The following is a 22,400-nucleotide window of genomic DNA, read 5'->3' on the forward strand; positions in this document are numbered from 1 at the left end:
AGGAGCCTGGAGTTCTGCTTCCTGCAGTGGTGGACTGGGCATTTGACAGAGATGATTCCCTGAAAGACAACTATAAGAACTGGATGAAATGTTCGCAAAACAGTCTCAGGAACATCAGAAAGTTAACCAAGACATTAGGGATTACTCAGGTAAGACTTGGGAAAGGCCAGAAACCTAGACAAGTGTGAAAAACAAAGGACAGCTTTTGCTCTGGTGCATTTACTGATCCAGAAAAGGCTTAGAGGCCAGGCTGCACGTGTGGTGGTGTGCTGGGACTGAGAGACCAAAGTCAAAGTATGTTACCCACCTCTGCTGACAGCTTGCTGTGACCACCACCGGGCATTCCCGCACAGAGCGGTCCCCACACAGCCACCTGCCTGGTGGCCTTGGTCCTCTGGAGGAAGCTAGTCTGTGAGCATCGTACGAGGTCTGTGGGAAGGGTCGGACTTAAAGTCCTCAAGGGCCCAAGTTCTTAGGAAGACACCTCCTCACCCTTTAGTAACAGAAAACTTCCAGCAAAGGCCCCGAACACAGGCTGGCAAGCCCAGGCCTCTCCAGCCTCCCTTACAGGCCAAACCCAAGCTGGGGGACACCACACGTGCAGACTGTACAGAGCTTAAGTGACGACCCCAACGTTTGTGGGGATGAGAAAAAGAGCAGGAAAGGGGTGGTCACATCTTGGAATGCAACAGAGGGAAGGGCAGAAGGCGTGGCCCCGGAGAGAGCTGGGGGAGTGAGGATGGGGCAGCTGGGATCCTGGGGCCCAGAATCCAGCCACTGCCCTCGAGGGAGGGGGGCAGACAAGGGACCCACCCAATGTACCAGTGGCACAGGTCACTCTGGTAGACACCTGGTCTTGACCCTGGCTGCACCTGAACAGCCACGGGAGCTGTTAAACCTGGGAGCAGGCCTGGGCCCCAGAGATGCCCCTGCCACAGGCCAGCGATGCCTGGGTGCCGGGCTTCCAAGGGTCCAGGACATCGGCACAGGCCTCAGGCTGAGGCGCAGGGCTCTGTACTCCACGCAGGGTGGGTCCCACCATCGCGACACTGAATTCTCCCCGCAGCTGGGCAGATTCCTGGTACCAACACGGCTGATGTGCAGCTGAAGCGAACAGGCTGCTCTGTGGGGCAGGCAGAAGGGGATGTGGCAGGACCCTAAATGCAACCTTCAGGGTCCCTGCGTGCTCTGTCCCAAGACAGATCTGAGGCGACATTCTCCCACAACAGCCTGGGGCCCTCCACTTATTCAGCCAGCCGTGCCTCCGATCCCTCGGGCAGCTTGACAAAGCCGCGCTTTCCCTCCCCATTACATTGCTCCTAGTCAGGGTGTTGAAGGCTTAATTCTCCAGAAGAGTCCGGAAGGGCACAGCGTTTCCACACTTACAGAGGGGCCCAGGTTTCAGGGTCTGGGAAATCCTTTCCTGAACACGGAGCAGAAGACATCCCAAGGGAAGCACGTGCTTGCCGTGACGCGAGCGTTCGCACCCACCTTGCCGAATTCGGCTGCCTACAGCCGGGCTAAGAGTGGATGGACTGCAAGGCGAAAGCAGAGGGAAGATCGTTTCTAGAGCCTGGACGGCCACGGGAGGCTAGCACGGCGGGACATTCTCTGCACTGAAAACATACACACCAGACAGTGAGAAACCAGTGCTTGAGTGCCCCGTGTGTCTCACACACCAAAGCGACACTAACTGTAAGCCCCGCTCCAGCCACTTGAGCGTCATCCGAGTGCCTCAGCTCACGCCCTTCGGCTGTAAGGAGCTGCAGGACACGCTGCTCGGGAGCCAGAGCAGGAAGCGCATCTGGGCTCAGAGGCCTGGAGCCACAGCTCCAGGGGCAGAGTGGCTGAGGGGTCAGCTACTGAAGGAGATTCAGCCACAACCCCGAGACTCTGAGGCTCGTCCACCAGCCAAGCGGGGAGGCTGTGGCAGAGAGGCAGCATGGCTTCTGGCCCCCAGGGCACAGAGCGGCCAGAATGCCAGTGAGATGTACGAAGTCAGGTGGGACGAGCTATGCAGACACCGGCGCTTTCTGGCTCATCACGTTCCTGTCCCCAGTAACGTCGCAAGCCACAAAACCGTGCACAGTGTACTGTTTCACTTCCCCCTGCTCCCCTGGCGTCCTGATTAAGGCCCCTACAAGGGACCAGTCGTTTGCTCCTAGGAATCTGTCCACCCACAGAATGACGGCAAGCGTTAACACTCAAGTACTTGGACATAAAACCCCAGACTTTAACTAGACTGCTGCTTTCTCAACTCTAACAAACTCATACGTTGATATGCTGCTGCTGTGCTGAAGGCAAGTAAAGTCAAATCTGAGGTTTACACTAATTGTTGTGCTTATTCAACTTTATTGTCTTTTAAAATCTGAGAACTGTAAAACGTATTATCTATACAAGCACCTGAGGTCTGTTCAGCTGGACACAGTATCTTCACACAAATATTTGACAAAAAGCCCAGGTTTAAATTAGAATCTTGTCTTATAAGGAATAACACAAATGAGTATGATAAAACATAACATAAATGAAACCACTCTTTATGCCCAGTAAATAGTTGCATTTGCTTATGAAGCACACATGGTTTTCTACAAAGAAAATATACATTCTCGTCCTTGGTGAAGATTTCATTGGTATTTCTAACACATGGCTAATACGGTGGCACCAATCCTCATAGCTTATAAAGAGTAACATTAGACGTTATATAGCAATGTAATAAATAAAAAAATAATATCAATGAACATGTTTCACTTAAAAGTTCTCATTTTTAAAATAAAGAGCACGATGACAAATCAAAATATTCTTGCCAAAGTTTAGGAGGATAAATGGCTCAGAAAGCAAATTAGAAACATTGCACAAGACAGAGAACCTCCCCGTGTGGAAACTCTGAAGAGTGAGCGGAGAGGCCCCAGTGGTGGCTAAGGATATGCGTATGTTTGACGGAAAAACGCATCTCGCTGTATGTAATCTTTACCTCTGTGGAAGAGCAAAGTGTGCCATTTTAAATGAAAAAAAGATTTACTTGTGTGTATACTTCAGGTATAGAATAAAAGATAAATATGAAGGAGTATCCACACGAGGAATAAACACACAATAAATTACTTGCCTTTTAAACAAGTAGACATATGCAACTTTAGGGAGGGATGGGAGCAATGAATGCCTACTTAAATGTCCAAGCTTAGGCAAAATACGGAAGTTTCAAAATACTACGTACTGAACTAAAAAGAGTTACCAGGCTCCCTCCAAACCACCTGGATAGTATAATACTTTTTGAGTAAAACAACTACCTTTTCTTATAATTTATTAAAACACTGCTAAGAACTCTTCATGAAAGCTTATACAATTTTTTTTTTCTTTAAAGAAGAAAAAATAACAACATATAGAGAAATAGTCACAGGAATGAAAGGGGTTTATACGGCTGTTCCCTTTTGGGAAACTGGCAGGGCACCCACAGGACAGTGCGGTAGCTGACATGACATGTTTGAGAAAGATGGTATCTACCTACAGCTGCATCTTTAGGGAGAACGTCTCGTGGATTTCATTAGAGAACTTGTCAGCAAAAGAAGTGGGGACTAAGCTCCCCTTTGGGGTTCAGCTGCTCTGGTTCTATGTATAAACATGAACTGAAATCAAAGTTGTTTCTCTGTTTCCTGCATGAAGTATATTTGTAAAGTATAAAAAGTATAAAAAGTAATAAAAAGATGTAAAGAACAAACCACCAATTTCATGCAATTCTGGAGATACCATAATTTTAGAGGAACCTTCTACACAACGAAAAGTGCTAAGGGCAGGGAAATGATCGTACACCAAGATGCACTGGTCTCCCCACAATTACATCCAACCTAAATCTACACAAACATGTTTTCAGTTGTCAAGGTGATGTTCCTCCTGAAGCTTTTCAATGTAGTGGCACAGCTTCAGGGCCGTCCCCAGCTTAAGCCCCATGTACTTTATCATCACGTCAAACTTGAGCAGTAGCAGAGCTTTCCCATCAATGTCCTACACAGAGAAGGAAATTATAATAATTAATAATGCGTCCATACTTTATCAGAAGGGCTATTTCTTTGTATATAAGAACATGTAAACACCGATTACAGAGCAGTTCACTCCAGATGTGTTCTGAATCTGCGTCTGCTTGATAAAGACTGCTAAAAATCTGTAATTTGTGCAGTGAAGCACCATTCGATCATCTGTACATTTACTGCAAACTAAGAACAATTTAATCTAGTCTCTTAGAAATGGCCCAGGCTTCACACTACCTCATTTTAAATACTAAATACAATGTGATGAATGAAATGTTGCACAGGTATGACAAAGAGAGTGAAAACTATGAATGATAGAAATGAATGTCAGATGGTCATTAACTTGTGTAGAGGGGCTGGGACTTTTAGTATGTCAGCATCAGTACAAACTAGACATGTGCTCTATGTACAGTGTTGTCTTGATGTTGAAAGCTAATTAGTTGTCTGATGCTAATCAGACGTGAAAATTAATTACTGATATTCTTACCATCGTGAAAAGGGTACATCAGATATGCGGCCACCAATTTTATTCATTAGGAAACACTATAAAAATATTACTTGGGAGTCACAAGGCATCCTCCTAAATTTCTTTATCATATTAATTGACCAAGTGGTGCCACTGAAGCATGTGATTTGGATTTCACCAGTTCTGAGTTAAAGACAAAACTGCAGAAACATAAATCACTGTCTGAAGAGACCTGACTTCCCTTAAAGTACTACCTTTGTCAGGCAGCTTCCATACGTTTCCTACTAACTAAAGCCAGAATTTCAAGAAATTAGAACTTGTAAAAATTAAGGCCACGATGTTACTTTGTAAATAGTCTGAGAGTATCAGCATCCCAATTTGTCGATAACCGTATAAGGTTCACGGAACCGAGCCAAACGGAATCCGCTGCTGGATTCACCGGGTGCCATTAACGAGGAGGACACCCTGTCACAGCTTGCGGTCACCCCCTCCCACGCACGGTCCTGGGGCCGAGCAGGGAGCAGGTGGGAAGGAGGATCCTTGTAGCTGCTGTTACAAGGAGAAGACACCCGAGAGCGGCTATGCCGAATCCCCTTCTCTGGAGAACTTGAAGGCTTATAGGATTTTAGGTATGCAGGCAGGCACCCGCTTAAAGCACAGATCCAGCCTCCACCGTTTAAGGATCTAGCCCTGGGAAAAGCAACGTTTCTCACAAATGGAAAAATCAGTTGGTAGGGCTCCCCCACCATCCACACTAAGGAGCATCCAAGTGAAGGGCCTGCGCACAGGTCATTCAAAGACATTACGGCAGGAAAACCAGATCAAAAGATGCACTGGTCTCTCCAACATTACATGTTCCCTGAAGCTGTCAGCGAGGAGGCCTGATATCTGAGGATCTTTTTGTTTCAGGAACAGAATCACTTCTTCCACGGACCAAGATTCAGGGTCATCAGAGAAGCTTCGCTGCAGCATATCCAAGCCAGCTCTAACTGGTGGTGCACCTGTAGCTTCAAAGGGGGGAAAGGAAGACAAATCAAACCTGACCTGATCTTTATCCTGAAAGAAGAGATGTTAGGTAGGGAGCAATGGTCTCTTTCCCGAACCTTCAGGACCAGGAGTCCGTGTAAATCCAGTGGAAGCCTAGGTGAGCACAGCCTGAGGGCGGCTACCCAAGAGCATCCCCTCTGACCTTCTGCAAACAGCAAGAACAGCTTCAGAAGCTGCCTCACAGCTTCAAAGATCATAAAACAGACTGAGCAGTCCGAGGCCTCTTGGGACACAGGCACATCCAGCAAAAGACCTGATCGTAGGGCTAAATTAGGTTAATCTAAGCTAACCTACTACTCACTACTTATTTCAATGAATTTCTCTCAATCTCTCTCCTCTGCTCGGTCCAGATTATGGTTTTTACTAGCGAAAAAGAATGGAAATCCCCAAAATGTAGTTTTACAACTGCTTACATTTATTCACTTCAATCAATGAATTTCAAAAATCCCATTATCTTTGAAAACCAAATTAGCTCTTTTACTGGATCTCTCCCAGGTATTTAACATGGATTATTTCTTGCCCCACTTTATGTTTTGAATTCCTGTCTCTTAAGGCTTAAGTGCTTATCTGAAGTTTGAAGAAAACAAGGTTACTCTGCTTAGCTATCTTAGAAGTAACTTTAATATTACATTTGATGACCTCCTTCAAGGGGAACTGCAGTGCAACAGATACCTTGGTTGAAGGTTGTTTAATACAGAAATGGCTGAGACAGGAGACAGCCCAAGTGCTCAGACCTCACAGAGTGTTAGCTGTGCCGTTCGAGTTGTGCTGAAACTGCTTTGTGCCTAAACAGGTATCCATTTACTCCACCGCAGCACTCGACCCTCTACAGTTAGCGCGGGATAACCAAAGGGAGTCTTGCAACTCACTAGGAAGATCTGTTTCTCTAGCCAGGGACTGTCGGCACAAATTTGGTCTTTGTTACGTGTGAGCTGGCCAGAGGTGTACTTTTTCTTTTGTATCTCTGGCCATTTCAGGAGCATTTTGAGTATTTACCGAGGGATGGGCAAAGAAAAACAGAAGACTAAAAAACTCACAGTGGGGTCACTTTGAGTATTAGTGGAGAAGAGGCATGACAACTGATTAGCTCAGTGCCTGGCATGCAATACACACTCAGTGAATGTTAGTTATCACTATGAGCATCCCCCAAAACCAGCCCTCAAAATAGAAAACAAACAGCTTCCACGAGCTTATATCAAGAATCTTGAGAACTACAGGTAAAGCAGTGCTACATGTCACGGGTAACATCTCGTACTCCCCGAAGGTGGGTGGGATGCCAAAACACGACGCATGTGTTTGAGGTTCGTATCCTTCAAAGTTTGGTAATTCGTCATCATCTCAGGGTTCTGTGCCACACGGGGCTCACCTTGGGCCGGCTGGGCTGCAGGCACGGCTGTGGGAGATTCGGCAGATGGGGAGAGACTACTGGTGCTGTGGGCCCCATGGCCGGGAGAGCAGGGCCCGGAACAGGTGCCCTCTGGTGTATCATCGGGGCATAGACACGAATGATAGGCATCAGCGGTAACATCGGAGGGAGCGGGACTACTCTGGTTCGAACTGAGCAGCCACTTCCGTTCCCACTCCACTTCCTCCTGCTCCTCCTGCATTTTTTTAAGCACCAGGTGGACCATCTCTGGATCCTGCTCATAGAACCCACCGGAGCGGAAATATGTTTCAACAATGCTGCTATTGAAATCATTTTCCTGCCTTCTTACTGGAAAAACGTGGCAACAACTTTGAGGGTAAGAATCTCCATTATTAGATTCCCTTCTCTTCAGTTTCATCTTTTTGGAAAGCGGGCCATTAGAACACGTGTATGCATCTTGAGGTGACTTCTGAAATGACACAAAGCCAGCATAAAAAACCGACTGTGAATGAGTAAAAAGGAAATAACATAAATAGTAAACGTATGAACACTTATTTTCCATGAAACATTGCTTTATATTATGAAAGATTGATGCTCTATTTTCATTAGTTTTATCCCTCCCATTTGCTGCTACAGCAAGTGATGCTCGGCCCTTATTAGTTCTCTCGCTTCTGATTGGCATCTTTACAAACCAGAGGCTTATTATAGTTGTGAAAATATTTTTATAACACGTGATTTAGCCAAATGGATGTCACAGAACGGCCGATTTTTGAAATCTTTTCGTGAGTAACATCAAACTTCTGATCCAGGTTTTGAATGGCATCATAGATGGCCTAGTATAATACAAGCTACTGGTAGGTCCTCTTCCAAAAGAAAAGGAACATTTAAGAAAATATCAACAAGCCAAATTTTGACTTCTAGAAACAAAGAAAGCTCTCAAGGCATCGGTTTCCTACTTGATGCCCAGTTGTGGGTGACACAGAGCCCAGGGGACTGAGATAAGCCCACTGCCTACTCAGTTACTCCACGTCCCACGGGCATTTTAAGAAGCGTTAATATCGGGAAGTAGTCATGCCCCAGTTCCTCTGAGCCACCACATTTCTGAGGAAGCCATTTTACACCAAGGAAGGTGCATTTTAGGAAAGAAACTTTCAAATCTGCCAAAAGGCCAGAGAGGCTCTTTGCACATAAGGACGGTAGCAGCTAACAGGCAGTGAGCGGGCCACTCTGGAAAGAACGGGGGGCCAAATATAAGAGCTGTGACTCCTGGCCTCAAAGGGTTTTAAGATGATACACTCAACAGTGAGCCTTACAAAACCTGTGAGTACACATGGCCTATATGCCAACCAGCTATGGGACTGCCCAAACCTGACAGTTCTTGAAATACACAGAGATCTCATTGCAGCAAAAATATACACTAAAATAAGAGGTCAGGACCATTTCCTCATTTCTTCATTCATTCACTCAAATAAACATTTACGGAAGGCCTACCACCCGCCAGGACGACTTTGCTAGGTGCTGGGAACGCAGACATAAAGAACAACCGGCTCCTGCCCGAAGGAACTCTCTTTTTAGCTGGAGAGACAGTGTCAGTAGAGACAGTGATTAGCAGCCTGAAGCTGTGGTTCTCAAGTGTGGTCCATGGACCAGGAGTGTCAACATCACCTACTAACTTGTTGGAAATGCAAACTCTTCCACCAGACCTACCGAATAGGGAGCTCTGAGAGGGGACAGCAATCTGTGGTCTCCCAAGCCCTCCAGGTCATTCTGACGCACGCGCAGGTGTGAGGCCCACTGGCCTAGAACACTAGGCACATAGTGCAGGCTCTACGCAAACACAGTTGGGTTCAAATACTAGAGTTGGGCCCCTCGGAGCTGTGCGACCTTGGGGAAGTCACTTAAATTCTCTGCACTTCAATTTCCACAGGAACAGAATCGGGATGAAAATACGTCTCAGGGTTCTCCTGAGGACAAACCAAGGTGCCATAGCATTCTGTTAGTGCTGGCATAGCAACGATACCACACGCTGACCGGTCCAACAGCGCACAGTCACCTACTGCGTCTCTTAAGGCCACAACCCAGGTGCGCACAGGAGGCTAACTGCGCACAGGAGAGCGTGACCTAACCCAGGCCGGCAGTGACGGCAGGCCTTTCAGAGGAGATGCCTGCGCTGAGAATTGCCGGCCGAGAAGGGGTTCCCATGTAAAGATGGGGCGAAGGCACACGGAGCAGAAGGCACAGCACGATCCACATCACTCAGCGCGCACAGGAAGTCGCATGTTCAGAGAGTCAACATCAGTGATGTCCAAAGGGCTGTGTCATTTTCTGAAGGCAACGAGAGAGAAAGGATGACGGCCAGGGGGATGGGAGGCCAAAAAGGGCGACTGTGTTTAAGCGCAGAAGAATCTGCTGAGTGACAGAGGCGGAGGGGAGAGGGCAGAGGGGAGAGGCGAGAGAGCCGGGACGGGCAAAGGGAGGTGCCTCAGCACAGGGAAAGGGGGTCACAGGCAGAAAGCAGAGGAGGTGCGCGCCCTACAGAGGGAGACTGCCAGGAGGAGGAGGGGGTCCCACGGGAAGGAGGTGGCGGCCAGGGGAGGAATCTGGACTTGCAGGGGATTTCTGCTCCCCGCCCTCCACTCTCTCCAGGAAATGAGAAGCAAGGCCTGGGTGCCTGGAGCTGGAGCGGCAGGAGAGGGCCTGACTAGAGCGCGGCCGACGGTCCGCCCCCCACTTCCCAGCCCGGACCAGGCAGGGCTTTTCCTCACCAGGCGGCTGGGCAAGGCCAGAAAAAGCCCAGATGCCAGCGCTGCACCAGGGGTGTAGTCCCGTAAGGCAAGGAGGTGAAGAAAGGAGAGAGCCAGCACCTACCAGAGCAGGAGAGGACCCCTCATGGCCCACTTTGGGGCTGCCACACGGGCCCCAGGCATTTCTCACCCTGCAGGCTCTCCCCACCACCTCCTCCTGTGCGATGGCTCCCAAGGCCGCACAGCGCAGTGCCTGCTCTGGTGTGGGACAGAAGTGGATGCTTCTGTCCTGCAGGCCAGGGACGCCCTGCTGGAAAGGAGACCTCCCTCCCCCCCACCCACCCCCCACCCCGCTCCAGACTCTGGATCCCTCTCCCCTCAGAAGCCGGGGTGTGTCCCCTTTACGCAGAGCACGCCTGTTCTCCGTAATAATAATGATAAAGACTCACATAAATATTTCCTACTTCTCAAAGGTATGTTAGCCCATTTGACTCAAGAAACTTGGTATGTTAAGGAATAGTTTTTAAAAAATAAACTTTCATTCCCTCTAGGGTCTGCAACTCACCAAGCCCTTGGTAATACACACTGCCACCAGACTCTACCAACATTCTAATCTTTACAAAATCCCCGCAAAACCGTGCAAGATGCACTCATGAAAAACCACTGGTGGGCTGCCATTCTGTCTCAGCTGAGATGTCATGGCATGCACGTAGGCACCTCCTAACTTTCATCCAAATCAATTTCTTTAAAGAACATACTGGAGAAATTAAATATTAAACAATCTAAATGAAAAAGACTTCACTGCATTTCATCGGTGCTGGGCTCTTTTAAGTTACAAAAGCCATTATTTTTTCAAGCTCTTCACCTGGGAACGCTGTTTGAACTAGTGTTTTTAAAAAATCTTCCACAGTGGAGTGATAATCATACAGAGCTCGTGCAGTAAAGTCTCCATCAATAGTACCATGACATTAAATGAGGTAAAGAAAATTTTAGCTCAGAATTTTGAAAAACTACATGAAAGAGACAGAACTTTGATACCTCACAACAGTGTTGAAGTTCTGTACGTTGGCTCTGATGATTTTCATTGCAGAAAATCAGATGCACTGCACTCCTAGTAATACTTTAAGAACAGCAGGCAATGCGTAATATCACTAGAGCCAAATTAGGCACTAGAAAAACGAACGTCATATATTTATCTCTTCTAATTATTTGTCGTTTTCACCCGCGTTCCAAAAGGATGTCAGAAGCCGTATGAAGCAGAGCTAAAGGAGAACCAAAGCCCACGTTCAAGTGAGAATGAAAAAGGTAAGTGCTGATCAAAAAGGCGGGTAAGGAGAGAGGTTAACAGGCAAGAGCCCAGGAGGAAGAAAAGCGAGTGAACACCAGGAGGAAGACATGACTCATGATACATACGAGGACAGACACAGCAACGAAGATTTGGGGGCATGCATGGATTGATTAGTAAACACACGTTTACTTCCTAGCTTTGTCCCCTGCCAGGGCCTAACATCAATGACAAGGCGAGCCATGACCCCACCTAGAATCTCGATCTTGGCTTCTAAGCACCGTTCTCCCGTAAAATGGAGCAGGCCTTCCTGGAAAGAAGTGAATGACAGGGCTGGGCAGGGAAAGTAGAAATGAGCCTGAAACATCTTGTGACGTCAGAAAGTAAGGAAGTCCTCGGAACAAAGTGGAAGCGTGTCAGAAGAGCACAGGAGCCAAGCAGAAGGAGCACCCTCCCAAGAGCCAAAGGTGGGAAATTTGGTCAATAAAATAATGATAACATTGGGTGATAACTCATATAATACATGAGTGCCGACGAGTCCATACTGATAGAAAACACGCAATTGAATAAGTAAATAAATGGAGGAGAAAGGACAGCTCTTCCTTACCAATGAATCCCAAGTAATATATTCGAGAGAATGAGCAAACAGTCACCACTAGGCAAACACCACAGTACTCGGTACTGCAGGTAAAATCCAGGAGCTAACTGACTCAGTGGGCAAGACGTTGAGGAGAAGCAGGAGGTTAGCATAGCCTCAACGCGCCCGCCCACCCAACATGCTTACTAGTTGCAAAGGGACAAATAGTAACTTTACAGTGGAAAAATCCAGAAGACACCATGTTAACCAAGTGGTCAACGTTAACATCACCAGTAACAAGATATATGGACCCCATGTACTCCTGATACAATGCAATGAGAAGGCGATATCATCTGTGACGTGTTCTTGCCAAAAACGCAAGTCTCAGTGTATTCATCAAGAGAAAATATCATACGTACCAACACTGAGAGACACTCTACAAAATAGCTGATCCGTACACTCACCAAAAATGTCAAGGTCACGAAAGACCAGGAAAGAATGAGAACTGCCACAGGCAGGAAGGAAATAAGGAGACAACTGAACTCAGTGTGGGGTACTGGATCGGATTCTGGAACAGGAGAAGCACGTGGGGGAGGAGGTCTGGGGAAAGGCCCACGGGGGCTCAGTTTAGCTAACAGCACTGTACCAGTGTTAATATCCTGCTTTTGAAAACTGCACTGTGCTGCGACAATTACCATCATTTTACACTATGTAGGTAAGTTAACATTAAGGAAGTTGCAGGAACTCTAATATTTTTGCAACTTTTCTGCAAATCTTAAAGTGTTTCACGAATCAGAAGAGCTTCCGAAACATGATAAAAAAAAAACTGCTGTGAATTTCCTATTAGACAAGGAAAAGAGGGAAATAAAATGGCGAAGTGTTCACTGTCAGTTAACTGCTCATTGTTAAGGAAGCAGACACATGCATGAGAAATATTTTCTTGAGTTCAGGAGTTCACAGGAAACTGCACATTCTATGAAGACTGAAAAAGAATTTAAATTATTTTCTTTAGGATAGTAAGTGTGAGTATGTTTGGCAATTAGAAATGAATATTATCTAAGTATTCACTCTGATATACATTCATTAATGACACTTCCACCTGCTCCTGCTTCATAATCGGGTATTCGTGTTCTTGTCTAGGGAAGATTTATTAATGAACCAAAAGGAAATATGAAAGAAAGAACTGAAGGAAAAGTTCAGGACGTCAATTTCGCTTTCAGGAAGCACCAACAGCCTGAAGGAACCTCTGCCCACTGCAAATACTACAACATGGAAACATACACGTGCAGAACTGATTTCCCAGTAACCCACCTACACTGGGGACACCATTTTCCACCAAGCTCCTTACCCCCTTATGTACTTCAGGCTAGAAAGACTAGTCTTCCGATAATCTGACTGCTTTAAAAGCAAATATTCCGAACCATGAACAAGGAGCTAAACGTTAGCCGGCTTTGGCTATTCAAATAATCCAACAGTGACACTCTGTGGACAAAGTAGAAAACACTTAAGCACCTGTTTTTCTTAATAAATCTCTAAAACAGGGAAGAAATCCTGCTCTGGAAGGGAACAGGGCGCAAATAAGTAAAGAGACAGCAAATAACCGTTACATTTAATTATAATAACTCTATTCTAAGGATGAACTATGGATTACAAGAATATTTTAACGTAAACATGCCACGTGGTTATCAATGTGTTTAATCTTAAAATTATATGAATCGGCCCTGCATTACAAACTTATTAGACAGCAGTAGATGTATGGAATTACAATACAGATTGGTACTCCTAAAAATACCATTGCCATCTTATCCTGGCACAGTGCTTTATGCATTTCACAGTGCCTTCGCCTACTTATGGCAGACGCCGTGAGTCTTCGGTAGGCAGTTAACATTTTCTCCAAAGACCAAAACCTGGGACTGACAGGTGAAGAGTGCCTGTGCCACTTAGGGGGCATTACTAGCCTTACGTAAGTACATAAATGCATTTTCTGCTGGGCCAAATTGTACACAGTGTAATCATCTCTATTCACCCTGAGAGGAAGAAGCATAGCAAAATATGACAGAAATTTAAAACAGTACAACCACTTCAGAAAATTGCCTGGCAGTTTCTTGTAAACGCTCATCTACCCCATGACCCACTATGTCCACTGCTAAGAACGCACCCAAATTAAACGTAAACTTACGTTCACAAAGAGACTTCCATAATAATGTTCACAGCCGCTTCACTCATAATAGCAAAAAACTGGGAACAACCCAAATGCCCATCGCAAGGAGCATGGGTGAACAAAGTATGGGTGCTCCAGCAATGGAATACTGCTCAGCAATAAACAGGAATGAATATTGCTACAACCAGATCATCTCCAAAACATCATTCTGAAGACAAAGTGAGTGTGACACAAAACAGTACACACCATACATTCCATTTCTCTGACATCCGAGAACAGGCGAGACTAATCTCCGACGGAAAAAACATGAGGACGTTATTTCACCACGTTCCTGGGGGATTGTGACTTACCGGAAAGAGACGTGAGGGCACTTTCTGGGATGATGGAAAGGCTCTTCATCTTGCTAGGGGGGTAGGTATACATGTGTGTCAAAACTCATTGAACTGCGTACTTAAGACCTGTGCATTTCACTGCATGGAATTAAACTCGAAATTGAAACAAAGTAATTAAGCAGAATGAAAAAATCAGATTTTTCACTCTTAATATACAAACCATATTATTCTCCCTTGGAGGAGATGATCCTCGTGTGTTGGGCGCAGGGATAGGCTCCATGTTCCCTGGGCCTGAGCGGTAGCTTTTGAAACTTCTGGGAAAGCTCACTTGCGAAACACCTCGGTCGCCTTGGCTTGGCAAAACTTCTGCTCCTGAAAAGCATCACAGAAGAAAGTCGCTTCACACACCTGCTCCTTTAATAATACGGATATGTTCTCAGAATGCCAGCTCAAATTGAACTAGAGTCCTGGTTGAGTTCCAGAGAGTGACAGAAGAAGACATTTTCCACTAGGGATTTAGCATAAATCTTTAAAAGTTGAAGGGCTACACTGCCCATGCCTAGGAACATGAATCAAGGTCGAACACAATTCCCAACTGTGAAGTGAATCCTTCACATCTTAAAGGCTACAGAGTAAAATGCTGGGACACACAGAACGAGAGAGCAGGCTTCCCGAATGCTTTTGTAAAGGAGCCCAAAAAGGCTTTTAACTGACGGAGGTGGCAAGCCTCTGAAAGTGAGTCTGAGTCTATTCTGCCCTGCCCACCCCGCCCGGGTACATTCCCCCCACGCCCTGTAGGGCGGACTGGGCAGGGCACTACAGGCGTGGTGCGCTCCCCTGCCAGGTGAGAGCTGCTGAGAGGATCTCTATGGTCATCTCAGCTCTGAGACTATGACTGCTCCTGCAGTGAACTGTGACATTACCTAAAGAAACAAATGCATGTGAAATATGAGCCCCCAAATATTCTAGAATTATGCAGGCTCGGTTATGATGCTGAGTCACTCACTCTGCCACTAGAAAAAGACACGGAGTGCAGTGTTATCACATTGTGTCTTGTAATAGACATTTGAACTCTGGAACCACAGTGCCGGGAGGGGAAGTGTTAGTGAGGAGCAGAATGAAGGGATTCAAGTTTCACCCCCTTTCTTCTTCGCCTTTATTCCTGTAGCTGAGATACTAATGAACAAAAGCTCAGAAGAGAGAAGCAAAAGAGATAAAGATTTCAAGTTGGAGAAATGCAGACCAATATTACAGAAACAAATCAATTGTAAGATACCTCCAATTTGAGCTGCAACTCCAAATTTTTTAACTGGGTTTTTTCTGATTATAAAACTAGTGCACGCTATGAATAATTAAACTGTGTTGTTTTCATGTAAAGGAAGACTACACAGCAATGGGAGTAAACCAATTATTGCTACACAACCAGGATGAATCTCACAACCATAACGTTGAGTAAAAGCCAGACACAAAAGAAAGTATTTAGCAAAGCTCCTAAACACCTTGGAATTTCCCAAGCAGTGAGCCTGATAAACCTGTCTTCTGTTATGTTAACAAGGTCACTTTGGGAATGCCCCCAGAGCACCTAAGGATGGGGGCTGGTCACCCAAGGCACCTAGCCTGTGATTAGAGGGTTGGAACTTTCAGTCCCATCCCCCTGACCGCCAGGGAGGGGAGAGGGGCAGCAGGCAGAATCGCTCGCCAATGGCTAGAGTTTTAGTCAATCCTGCCTGTGCCATGGAACCGCCATAAAGAACCCAAAGGCAGTGGGTAGGAGACCTTCCGGGTAGGTGGACGTGTGGGTACTGGGGGACAGTGGTGCGCCGGGAGGCGGTATGGAAGCCCTGCACCCTTTCCCAAGCCTCGCTGAACCATCTCTCAATCTGGCTGTTGCCGACTGATACCGTTTGGTAGTAAAGCAGTGCTCCAGTAAGTAAAACGTTTCTGAGTTCTGTGCGCCGCCCTAGCAGATTAATCGAACCCAGGGAGGTTGTGTGATCCTCTGATTTACAGCTCTTCGGTCAGAAGCACAGAGCCCGGGAGTGGGACTGACGCTGGCGTCTGAAAGGGCGGGGGTGACGGGTCTTGCCGGACTGAAGCCTTAACCTGTGGGATCTGACGCTGCCTTCCAGTAGTGTCTGAATTGGGTTCAACTCTCGTCCGCTGCTAGTGCCCGAGAATCGTTTGGTGTGCTGTGGGAAGTGCCCCTTCCCCAAACACACTCGTAGGAATTGGATCCAGGAACCCAGAACAGTTCTGATCAACTGACCTAAAGCTCAAAAACTGGCAGAAGAGATCAGTGGTGGCAGATGTCAGGACTGCACTGCCTCGCGAGACGAGTAGGGACTGGAAGGGAGCTGAAGGCTGATTCTGGGGAGCTCAGAACCTATTTCTCGGTGTGGGTGCTCGTTATATGTGTGTGTTCACATGAAAATTACTTAAGCTGCATATTTATGTTTTATGCATATGTTTGTATGTGATCGATCTTTATAAAAAGTCTACCTAGATCAAATTAATCTCTCTATACAAAATTCAGACGCTAAATTAAGTAAGCCATCACCAGTAAATATCACAACCCTTAGCGAGATTTCCTTCTCTTTCTTGCTCCGTGTATATTTTACAGAGCTTGAGTCACACTGTGCGTGCATTCTGAGCAATTCTGTGTGTCAATTGAAATTTAAAAAAATTGTTTTCCCCCTTTAAAATTTTTTTGGCTCACGTACAATAATTTGAGAGTTATTTTACATGCCTGTGTGATCTTCCGTTGTGTGGATGTCCGTACGTCAGGTTTTGTGTTTTCTGTTCTGGGACATTTGGGTGGCTTCCAATTTTGCACTCGTTTGCTTTAATGATATGTGCACATCCAAATGTAAATGTTTATGTACATCCCTGAGGAGCTCCTTCTAATGGATATCTGGAAGAATCACTAGATTAAAGGCTATGAACATTTCAGGGGCTCCTGATAGGTGCTGCCAACGTGTGCAAAAGGCTGTATTAATTTTCATTCTTGGAGAACTGCGATGCAGTGGTTTTCCTCCATTATTACCAAAGTGAGCTACCATGTAAAAACTGCTAATTTGGTAGACGGAACTTTAACGTTTATATCCCATTTTAATTTGCATTTCTCTTGTTACTAACGCAGCTGAATATTTTTCAGATGTTTTCTATCCACTAAGAGTTCTGTGATTTGTTATTTCTCGTGTCCTCTGCTCTTGGCCTGGGACTGGGATTTCAGTGTTCCCTGTTTGATTTGTATGAGGCGTTGCCATCTTCAGAATCGTAAGCCTGGAAAATGTTTATTTTCAGCAAATAACTTTCCTCAGGTGGTGATGCGATTTTGGAGTCTGATAATTTTGAGATAAGAAGGGGTTCTTTGTTTTATTTCATGACATTCATCAATATTTTTGTGATTTCTTCAACGGCTCTTATACCTAATCTTCAACTACATCAGGAAAATGCTCAGGTATCTTCTAATTTTCCATACTTCCACTTACTAGATACTCAACTCTTTAATCCATCTTGAAACTGTTTAAGTGTGTGATATGAGGTGGAATCCAGCGGGCTTTTTGCTTCAGTCGTTAAGCATTTGTCCCAGCATGATTTCCTGTCCATGGTTCTCATATTCATATCGCGTTAACACTAAATTCTTCATTGTTTATGAGCTTCCTACTGCATTAAATCTGACTCCTTACTTCAGAACTAGTACTATTTTAACAACTGCCCTTTTAAAATATCTATTGTTTGATCTGGCAAATTACCACCTGTTCCTTAAACAGGTTTTCCCAAGTTTTTTTTAAGTTGTACTAGAGGTTTTTTTTTCCATCCAGGAACAATTTGTGTTTCTTGAATCGAATCCTTATTCAAGGCTTATTTTATGACCCTCAGTAAGTTTTTACTTTCCTGTCATGTAGGTTCTACTATTTTTTATCCACACATTCCTCAGAATTTTGATTAGTTATTTGTAGCCATTTCAGTTGGGGTTTTTTCCATATATTTTCTGATGGCTTGATGGTGATAACATGAGGAAGCAATTTGTTCTTACGATTTAAAAAATTCTTTATCTGACCTGACTCAAGAAAAAATGGGAAAATCTCAAACCTGTAACAGGTGGAGATGGAATCAGTCATCACATCCCTCCCGGCAAAGAAAAGGCCTGGACCAGAGGGCTTCACTGGTGGGTTCTCCCACACACTTGAAGAAGAATTAACACCACTCCTTCTCGAACTCTTCCAAAACATTGAAAAGGAGAGAACAATTCCTAACTCTTTCTGTGAGGCCACAAATACCCTGATACTAAAGCGAGACAAAGATATTACAAGAGGAGAAAAATTACAGACCAATATCCCTTGCAAATCCAGATACAAAAATTCTCCACAAAATATTAGCGAATCTAATCCAACAGCAAATTCAAAGGATCGCTCACAGGAGGGATTTCTCCCAGGAATACAAGGGTGGCCCAACGTAAGAAAATCAATCACTGTGACACATCACATTAATAGAATAAAGGGAGAGAACATGATCATCTCAGCTGACGCAGAAAAGGCATTTGACAAAACCCAATACCATTTCGTCATAAAGAGTCTTAGGAAACCTGAGAGCAGAAGGAAACTTCCACAACCACATAAAGGGTGTTCATGAAAAGCCACCTCTAACATTATACGCAAGGGTGAGTGACTGAATGCTCTCCCGCTAACATTAGGAACACTTTCAACACTGCTGTCAACCTTGTACTAAAACTTCTAGCCGGAGCTGTTAGGCTGTTTAATGCTATAAGTGGTACACGTACATATGGTGAAAATGATAAATAGGATGTTATGTATGTTTTACCACACAATAAAAATGAACTGGCCACATTTTCTGAAATCTCCTATTCTGAATTTTTCCTTCAGTTAGCTAGTTAAAAGGGAACAGACTATAAGTACTGCTCTGCGACCCCCTTTTTTTCACTAAACATGTATTGGTCTTTCCAGACCAGTACCTTTAGATATACTGCAATCATTTCAACAGCTTCTTAGTTTCCTATCATGCAGATAGGCCGTGATTTATTTATTTAGCCAGTCCCCGATTCGTGGAAATTCAAGTTACTCCTCAAGTTTTGCTCTGGCAAAGAACACTGCTGAACAGTCTCGCGCTTGTGTGAGTAGTTCCGTAGGATAAAGTCCGAGGAGTAGAAATGATAGGGGAGAGGGTATCCAGATTTGACAATTCTCCTCTAGTTCCTTCCCACTAAGGAGGGCTGTTGGAGTCAGCCAGATAGATGTTCTGTAACACACACACTAAGGAAGGGTCCTGCTGGTCCTGCATATAGTCTTAAAACCGTAACACAGACTAAGTGGTATCAAATGACCTTCTGGCAAAGATCAGGGGTCAGCAGAGTATGGCCTGCGCAACAAATCCATCTTGCCACCTGCTTTTGTAACAGCCTATGAGCCAAGAATGGTTTGTTTTCCTTTTTCACTTTTTAAATGATTACACAACAAAAACAAGAGGAATACTTAATGAAGTGAACTACTCATAGGAAATTCAAATTTCAGTGTCCAGAAAGTTTTACTGAAACACAGCTACACTGATGTGTTTACATATCAGCTGCTCTCATGCTTCAGCAGCACAGTTGAGTGGCTGTGACAGAGCCCTTATGGCGGCAAAGCCTAAAACTTACTATCTGGCGTTTTACAGAAAAAGTTTGCCCATCTCGAATCTGGAAACAACATTTCATTGTTTTAAAGAGTAGAAAGCCCAATTCTCTAAACAAAAGGCACAGAACAAATTGTCATCTAGCTACTGAAGAAATATTCCAAGGGACTGATCCGACGTCTCTTGGCTCTGTGGCTAAGTGAGGAGTGAATGGCCTCATATTTCCCTTCTGACGGTGGCTGAGAAGCAGCCATTGCAAGGACTAGTATACCTGCAGCAATCCCGATCGTAGGACTCCACGTTCCATGGATGCTTTTTTAGGTGCTGAAATAACTGGTGCAGTGTTTCTTATCTCAAGTTCCAACTGTCTACTGCTTCTCCATAGAGAAGGGATTGACTTTGGCATATTAACCTGGTACCCTACAATCTTACTTTAAGTGCTTATTAGTCCCAGGAGTTTTTTATTGATTCTTTAGCTCTCCTGTTCCATGGACTCTTGACCCAAGGAAGCTGTTTTTCCCATAAGTTCAATTTTTGCTTTACCAGCAAATAGTTATAATTTGTTTTGCCAGGTATAAATTTTTCAGAGAAAGGAAATCTATTTTCCCCCATGCTCTTATATATTTGTATATCTCCCCATCGATATTTTACATTTGGCCCCCCATATACCAAAAATGGAAAAGGGGACATGAGAAAGCTTAAATGAAGGGAAAATACACACCCAGGGAAACATTGTGATATTACCATGAAGCTTAGCCCTCTGATAACAACTGGTTAGTGAAAGGTTCTAGTGATATTTAAGCAATTTAGTGGAAATGGGGACCTGGGAGCAAGATTTCACACAGGAGGGTATTTAACATAATTACCGGGTGGCATTTGGGATAGCTGCTGATGGTTATCAGCCCTGCCTTGAAAACTTGGTTGATCGGTTGACACGCTGTCCATGGGAAGTCCCTTCTCACTAAGCTCTGAGTCAGAATCTTCTATTATCACAACATCAGAGCTGTTGTCACGGTCACTCCAGTGAGAGGTGTCCTCACTGTCAGCACTGTCATCTCCAAGAGTTACAACGATATAATCTAAAAATCAGAAAAGAGGAAATTTAGATATCCCCTTAAAAACACAGTTTCTAGAGGAAACCACGTAATAAAGTCACAGAGTGTTTTAAAAACAATTTTACTGAAAAAACTACATCAAATGCTTTCACATCTCAAAGCCCTGCCAGGTAGCAAAGAAATCAATTGCCTAGTATGAAGTTTGAGGTATGTATGTGTTCATATGTACACAAACATGTATAATACTATCTCTAGAACTTCAAATTTTATAGAGGAGTAAGTTTCTTCTCATTGAAGAAACATGACCACCTCCTATGGCCCAAGCTATGTGTTCAGTGATATGCTTTTAACTTGTAAATGAAGAGACTGATGTTACATAGCCACCCTTTCTAGTGACCAGTAATTTCCAAACTTGTTCTCTACAACTTGACAATAGCCTTTATGATAAAAAAAAAACACAGAAATAAAGTACCATAGTGAATGTTATGAAACAAATCCAAATTGAATCAGAAAATGTGAACTAGGCGCACACAAACTAGATGTGAAATATCAACTAGGTAAACTATTTTAATGAATATAAAAATAGCACATTAGGCAAAATGTCTGATGTATAAATTGCCTGCCTTATTTCTTAAAGTTGACCTGAAAAATAACATGTTTAAGCTTGAAGTATGAAGTCACAAATCATATTTACATTGCATTTTCACTTGGATTCAATACATTTATTTGAAAGAGACCAAAACATTTGAATAAAGCAATTAGCTAGTGTGAGGGCGTAAGGTGGTGTGAAAATGGTGCTAAGTTAGGAATTAAATGACAGAGGTTCCAATCCAGACATGTGACCTTTCAGCCAGATATGTCTATTTTTTCACCTCTGTTTTCTCATCCATAGAATGTAGGGCAGGGTTTGGAGAGGTTCTATTTTTTAAAGACTCAAATGTACAGGGAGCAGGAATGGCCCTGGGGTACGCAGGGAACGGCTCCCCTGCATTACAGGAGTCCTCATATTTTACAGTATTCTCTGCCTCCTGCGTCTATCTTCTTGAAGCAAAGAACGGGCTCTATACTGGAGGACTTCTCCCCACCTACATCTTCATTTTCCTTCTCATTTATACATTTACAATAAAACAGAGGCTGCATTTGCTGTTTTTGCTGAAATATGATTACCATCAAAACCTCAAAATAAACGTCTCAATCTTAAAAGATGTTATGATGATTGATTATAGTTATAGGCAGTTTCTCAACTTTTTAAACTCAAAATTCTACATAAAGTCTGAGCATCTTGGTCCTTCCTAGACCCCTACTTCCTCCAACAGGTAAATTGAAAGGATAAAGAATTACGGACAAATGTCTCAGAAGGTCAACACCAGGTACTTAGCAAGTGGCCAAATCCAAAAGTGCACTGGCACGGGCATCCCAGGAAGAGTGGCAACCACCGTAGCCCGCCGTGCCACAACACTGCTAAAATTTGAGGCTGCAAAGTGCAGACTCGCCCTCCTAGCAGACCAAATCCTCCCCTGCCAGGAGAACGCCAGCCCTAGGCCACACTGCTTTACTGCCCGGACGGCTGTGCTCAGCAGCCGCTGCCGGCGCGTGCACACCAGGCCTCGAAAAAAAAACTCAAGGATAGAGTTCCGCTGCTTCTGGAACCACAGCTCGGCACACCGCCCCCTGCAGGGCAAGGGCAGCGGATCACGGTGAATGTCCGGCACCATTG

General features: G+C 44.7%; 1 protein-coding gene across 1 annotated transcript; it reads right to left on the bottom strand.

Moving 5' to 3' along the window:
* Nucleotides 1-2,345: 2,345 nt before the first annotated feature.
* Nucleotides 2,346-21,384, bottom strand: LOC140847510 (sex comb on midleg-like protein 1). Its single transcript, XM_073228030.1, has 6 exons — nt 21,378-21,384; nt 20,495-20,707; nt 14,218-14,369; nt 6,899-7,367; nt 5,338-5,492; nt 2,346-3,996 (listed from the first exon to the last, which is right to left on the bottom strand). The coding sequence occupies exons 1-6, from the start codon at nt 21,382-21,384 to the stop codon at nt 3,862-3,864; spliced, it is 1,131 nt and encodes a 376-aa protein (XP_073084131.1). The 3' UTR covers nt 2,346-3,861.
* Nucleotides 21,385-22,400: the final 1,016 nt, after the last annotated feature.

This window comes from Manis javanica, chromosome X, assembly GCF_040802235.1.
Source record: "Manis javanica isolate MJ-LG chromosome X, MJ_LKY, whole genome shotgun sequence".
Lineage (NCBI taxonomy): Eukaryota > Metazoa > Chordata > Mammalia > Pholidota > Manidae > Manis > Manis javanica.